Genomic DNA, 6917 nt, shown 5'->3' on the forward strand with positions numbered 1-6917 from the left:
GAAACGTGACAGATTGACGATGAAATGTTATCGTGCATGTCATTTTGTTATTATGTGTTTCATTGTAAAAACATGACTTTTCTCGTATTTACCAAATTCGTAAAAATGGACCGCGAGTAAAGTTTCTTTGATTTTTATACATAAAAGTACATTTTTCACTCCTTTTAATAGCTATCCGTGTGTTTTCCTGTCTGAATAGACGTCACTTTACGTGCTTTTTACGACTATTTACTGACTGCTAGGCGAAAAAAGGATAGTCGTGACCGATATTTAGAAGTATTTTAAAGCCATCTGATTAGTCTGTTTTATCCAAATTGGCATTATTTAGAAATGGCACGTCGGACAAAATTATGTGCCCATGTGTTTTCCTGTTTCAATTGCTTCACTTTACATGCTTTTTACAACTATTTACTGATTGTTAGGCGGAAAAAGGATAGTCGTGACCGATATTTAGAAGTGTTTTAAAGTCATCTGCTTAGTTTGTTTTATCCAAATTGGCTTTAATTACAAATGGCATGTCGGACAAAATTACGTGTCATTTCACTCAATTTCTCGCTTCTGACGTCACGACTTCAATATGGCCGCGGCGAGTACTCAGGAGCCTTAAAAATTTATGAAAATATTATTTTACCTCACAAAGAAGCGAATTATTCGTTGACGTCCAATCTAGTCGTCCAACATTTTTTGTCCATAAAGTGCGGCGTTCCTTATTTCTAGGAAAAATTTTCATTATGTATCCTTTAGCTCTAGAATTATTACAAAATGGGGCTGCACAGCCACCCATTTTTAATAATTTTTAAAATAAACTTGCACAAAGAACAATAGTTTTACGTGTCACGTGATTTCGCGTTTAAGTTAAGGTTAGACACGTCAAGAATAAGTTTGAGAGAGAGGTGTATCTCTTTCTCTCTCGTGCGATTTTGCCCAAATCGCGTCTTGTTCAGACTCTGATATAGGGTCTCTAGTTAATCCAATGCCTGTGTAGTATATTTGATTTTATAAGTTCAATTTTAGAGGCGGTTTTTATCGTCTCTGGTTATACGAATTTTCAACGAATATATTCAGTGAACGAAGTCTATGCAAAAAGTTTACAGCTTTAACTAATATAAATGTTTCTAGTAGAGTACATGTTATATTTTTATATTTATTTTTCTGTTATGTATATAACTATTAAAATAGTTTTTTATTTAAAGCACAATAGGGATGGGCGATACAGACGAAAGTATCGATATATTGTATCGATACGTATCGTGGATATAAATATCGATACACAAAAATATCGGACACAAAATATCGATACCAGTAAATATCGGTAATATTAATAAAAAATAATATAATAAAAAATAACATACGAAATTACCGGATATTGAAATAAAATAAACCTTTGGCAATGTAATAAATGTTATACTGTGAATAATATTCTTTATTCATTTTAAAATACATAAAATAATATAATTGTAACTTATTTAAAACGGTTCCGTTAAAACTACTTTTACAATAACCAATCAACTGCCGAAAGCGAATTTAAAAAAAGGAGATGCTGTAAATGTTTTCCTGACAATCTATTTCTTTCCTCTGTTAAAATATTTCCGGCTCGCGAGAACAGCCGTTCACTCGGTACCGATGTAGCAATTATGCTTAAATATTTTAACGCAATGCTTTTTAATGGCGAATGCATATTTGACATCCAATACTTTAATGGGCTTTCATCCATTTTTATTGGAGGTTGATGCAAGTAATACTTTAAGTCATCCGCCATCCTCATTTCGTTATTCTTTGTTAATTATCGTGATTTTGCAATCAAATCTTCACGAAAAGACCAAAAATGATCGCTTTTTACTTGATCGTCTTTCTGGCTTTCATCGTCGTATTCATTTGATGCGCTCGAGTTTATCATTTGTGTAATTTTATTGATCGATTGAGAGCACGCTATTTTGTCAGAAAAATGGAAAGTTTTGAAACGGGGATCTAATATCATAGATATTGCTAATGGCTTCACTAGTTCGATATTTTGAAATCTTTTTGAAAATTGTTTTTCTAATTCAAGTCTAAAGTGTACACCTGTGCTAGTTTTGAGTGTAAGCGCTTTCAATTTGTTTTTCAAAGTGTTGACAATTGGAATAACTTTACTGCCGGTCAAATAATGCTCATCGCATGCAATTTTTGTAGCTTCTTTGAAGGGCTTTAATAACTGAACAAAGTCTTTGATGGCTTGCAATTCAGGTGCCGTAAGCATTACTGGTGCTGTAGGTGAGTGTAAAAGAATGCCACTTAATATATCCGCTAATTCAATAAATCTTTCCAGCATGTCATACGTTGAATTCCATCTTGTGTTAACGCTTTGAATTAATTTAAGATTTGACTGAGCTCTCAGTTCATCCGCAGCAATTACGGAATGCTTAAAAAATGTAACTATAGTTTTAACTTTTTTACATACTGTATTAATCAAATTGTCTTCCTTAATAATATTTGACGGAATTAAATTGAGTGTATGTGCGAAACACGGTAAATGTTTTTCAACACCAAATGCTTCCGTAATTGCCTTCTTCATATTAGACGCGTTATCAGATACGACGATGAAAATATTATCTGGATTGATTTTCCATTCTTGCATTAAATCTAATAGCCAAGTTTTTATATTTTCAAAAGTATGCCTTTCTTTTAATTCGGTGACACCAATAGTTACTGATTTATGTGCTTCATCTGCTATGTAATGGGCCGTAACGCCTATAAAACTTTTTGTGTTTATAATATCTGTCCATATATCGGTTGTTAAGCACAGATTGTTTACTGAAGAAAGTTGCGTTTTTATCAATCCAGATAAAAATTCGTATTTTTCTTCAATTAGACTCGTTATAGTTTTCCTGCTAGGAATCTTGTATAAAGGAGCGATTGTTTTTACAAACGTTCGAAACCCTTCTTTTTCCACTGTTGCGAGCGGCAAATTATCCTTTGCAATCATAAAAATGAGTTTATTAGTAAACTTAGCAGCTTTTACTCCACCATGTAAAACAAGAAGCAAAAAATTAAAAAATAGTATATTAAAACAAATTTAAAAAATTAAAGAATGATAAAAAGTATGGAAAATGCAATCAAAGAGTCTACCATAAGTTATTAAGAAAATGAAGAAAAAACCTTGATATGGTCATTGATTGATACCTTGAAATGATTTTTGATTTTGAAACGAAGCATCAAGAGTAGATTGTCTATTTTTCATTATTGGTAATGACGTTACTGATGTCTCTGAGCGACTCGACAAAACAGTTGTTAAGGATGAAGTCGAAGAAACTGGAGAATTTTCCTTCATCTCAACATCGTCTACATCGGATTCATTTTGTTCCTAAAATGTGCATAATAACATAAAAGATGCAGTATTAGTATTTATATTATTATAATATATTTAATATAAACAAGTTTTTATGCAAAGATTAATTATATATTACCATAACTTTTCTCCTTGGTTAAAGATTCTGCAGCAACATTTGAGTCTGATTTGTTTTCCTTGTTGCTTATTTCAACCATTTCAAGTTTCACATTAGGATGGCATCGAGACATATGAAACCGTAGATTAGTTGTATTACCAGAAGTTTTTACAATGTGTTGGCAAATTTTACATCTGGCACCTTCACTGGTTCGGATAAAGAATCTCCAATAATTACTTTTTGGCGGCACTGCACATACAAATTTAATTTGTTTTACTTTTGTGAATAATTTACATAAATGATAAAAATTTTTAAAATAAAAAGGAACATTGAAAGAATGAATGCAAAATACAACGTACTGTTCATGCAATTAGTATAGGCATGTGGCAAGAATCAAACGTGGACGTGGATAAAGATTGAGGTTGAGGTTGAGGTGCGTTTCCTTATTTACACTAACCATGCATGTGTGACTTTTGTAAAATTAGAAACCTTTGTTAAAAACTGAACATCATGCTATATAAACAAATAAAAAAATTTTGACGGCTAGTCAAAATTTTAGCCGAATCGGACTCGTAGTTTTGTTTTTGACCGCGTGTGGAAGCGGGCGTGTCCGCGAATTTTAGAAAAATGAAAAAAGAGCAATATCGGTCGGAGATTCGATTCTTGTTTTTGGAAGGGAAATCGCGCAGCGAAATCAAAGAGCGCTTGATGGGTGTACGCTGACTCTTCTCCTTCGATGGCGACCGTCAAAAATTGGTTTAACGAGTTTCAACGTGGTCACACGTCGGTTTTTAATGAGCCACGCCGAGGTGTCCCGAAAATGGCACGGAGGATAACGTGACAAAAATCCACGATCTCGTATTGGCAGACCGCCGATTGAAGGTGCGCGAGATAGCTGAAACAGTAGGCATCTCAAAAGACCGCGTGGATCATATCCTGCATGAAATTTTGGACATGAGAAGGCTGTCGGCGCGATGGGTGCCGCGTTTGCTCACTCTGGACAACAAGCGCAACCGTGAGACCACTTCAGAGCAGTGTTTGACGCTGTTTAAGCGCAATCCGAAGGAGTTTCTGCGTCGTTTCGTGACCGTCGACGAAACAGGGATCCACTGGTACACACCAGAGACCAAGAAACAGTCGAAACATTGGACTTCACCCGGCGAACGTGCTCCGAAGAAGGCGAAGACTGTCCTATCGGCCGGAAAGGTGATGGTCACCGTTTTCTGGGATTCACAAGGTGTGATCTACATCGACTACCTGGAGAAGGGCAAAACGATCACAGGGCTTTACTATGCCGAATTATTGGGCCGATTCGACGCCGAATTGCAGTAAAAACCTATTTGGCGAAGAAAAAAGTGCTCTTCCACCATGACAATGCACCGGCTCACACCTCCGCTGTCGCCACGGCCAAATTGCACTACGGTCGAATTGCACTACGAACTGTTGTCTCATCCACCGTATTCTCCAGATTTGGCCCCCTGCGACTTTTTTTTGTTTTCAAACTTGAAAAAGTCACTCGCCGGGCAGAAATTTGAATCGAATGAGGAGGTCATCGCCGCCACGGAGGCCTACTTTGCAGACTTCGAGAAAACGTATTTTTCAGATGGGTTAAAGAAGTTGGAGTATTGCTGGGTCAAGTGTATCGAGCTAAAAGGAGACTATGTTGAGAAATAAATCGCCACTTTTCCAAAATTTTTGTTTTTCTTTTGTAGGCTAAGTACTTATTGGACTGCCCTCGTATATGTTTATCTCCGATCCACGACTCTAAATAATGTTTCTTTGTTTTCTGGCAATAACGCGTCGAAAAGCGTGGTAAACACGTGGTTCCGACTGCGTGGGCGGCCGGAAGGTATAAATACGGAGCCACACCAGGAAGGAGCGACCAGTCGGTTCCAAATCACCGGTACCGACACTCCGGGAGTACTTGGAGCTCCTTGGCTGGGTGTTCTCGGCTTCCTTATACCGGGTGTACTCTGTTTCCTGAAAACCCCTGACACCGGGTGTTCTCGGTTATCCGCATTCCTGTACCGGGCGTTCTCGGCTTCCTGACATAGGTCGTTCACGGCCCCCTGATACCGGGCGTACTCGGTTATTCCATATCGCACTCCTGCGCCGGGTGTTCTCGACTTCCTGAAACCAGTCGTTTTCGGCTTCCTGTGCCGGGCGTACTCGGTTACACCCATTTCTTTACCTGTTACCTATCCTGTAATTTGGCTCTTAATTTTCGTTTTATTTTCAGAGCAAATTTAAAATAATTCCACTCGATCGGCGACGACGCGTTTACCGCCGACAGAGGCGACGAGAGGCGACAGAGTTCCAACTTTCTCGCCGGATTTTCCTCGAATATCCTCCGTCCCGAGCGTTCCGTCCGAATAAGCGCCCTCCTAGCAAAGCGAGCGCATCTTGACCCCTTCCTAGCGAGCGATAGAAACTAAGTTGCGTTAGCATCAAGTCCGCGTTTTCTTGTAATATTTTCCATGCGTTAGTTTGTAAAATCTGCGTTTTGTATTTAGACTTAAGATTTCAATTGACACCGCGAGCGTTATAATTTAGTTTTAAGTTCTCTCCGCGTGTAATTAATGTTCCGAGGAACATGAGTTCCGAAGGTGTCAACTTTTTCTTTTTATAATAAAATTTTTATTTTGTATCACGGAGTGTGAGGAGATACTTGTTTAAAATATTTTTGTTAATTTTTTTTTAAATCGGAGTTCCTTCTTTTCTCGACCCTGGCATCGACGAGCTAATCCGTGACCGCGAGAAAAATAATATCGTTACAACTTTTTTTTATAGTAGAATTTAAACGATACGGCAGCAAAGTTTTGTTAGAGTCTGTGAGACTAATTGTGTGTGAGTGACTTTTTTGTGAGTAATCTTATATAATAAAAAGAAATTGGACAATACACGTTCGAATCGATCCGTTCGCGTATGTTACTCGCGTATATTCTGTCTAAAGTTTGAATATTATATAGTGCTGTGGATAAGGAGGTTTCTACGAAGGATCTGAAATATATCATGAAACACATCAATTTTCAATTTTAGACATCTTGAATTAATGAAAAATACTTCATAAACTCCTTGTTATACAATTATTTTGTTGCGAAGATATAATTTTTTAAAGAAAAAGTAATTTTTGGAACAATTCTTTATTTTTGCCTAACGGTTTTTTTTTTATAACTTTACAATAAATCATTTTTCGGCAATGCCGAAAATGTTTGTGCAATCACATTTCTGAAATTCTGAACTTTTATTTAAGGAAAAAAGTTGTTGAAAAATATTGTTTGGTACTAAAGTTATAGTTCCTCAAAGTTGAAAACGTCTCCCAGACCCGAAAATGTGTTTATGTATTTTACGGGATGGGTGTGCTTAAGGATTAAATCTATCTTTATTTCATGATTCAATGATTTAATTAGTTTATTTTTACTCGGATTATAAGTCTGATTAAATAAAGTTATTACGATTGGTTCATTCCTTTTTTAAAAACATTAAAAATCAATA

At 36.5% G+C, this 6917-nt stretch overlaps 1 protein-coding gene across 1 annotated transcript; it reads right to left on the bottom strand.

Annotated features, from left to right (window-relative positions):
- Positions 1 to 1400: 1400 nt before the first annotated feature.
- On the bottom strand, positions 1401 to 5605 carry LOC120357427 (zinc finger BED domain-containing protein 4-like). Its single transcript, XM_039447627.1, has 4 exons — positions 5473 to 5605; positions 3444 to 3671; positions 1841 to 2727; positions 1401 to 1783 (listed from the first exon to the last, which is right to left on the bottom strand). Exons 1-4 carry the CDS (start codon positions 5603 to 5605, stop codon positions 1493 to 1495), a joined length of 1539 nt encoding a protein of 512 aa, XP_039303561.1. The 3' UTR covers positions 1401 to 1492.
- Positions 5606 to 6917: the final 1312 nt, after the last annotated feature.

Source organism: Solenopsis invicta, chromosome 3 (assembly GCF_016802725.1).
Source record: "Solenopsis invicta isolate M01_SB chromosome 3, UNIL_Sinv_3.0, whole genome shotgun sequence".
Lineage (NCBI taxonomy): Eukaryota > Metazoa > Arthropoda > Insecta > Hymenoptera > Formicidae > Solenopsis > Solenopsis invicta.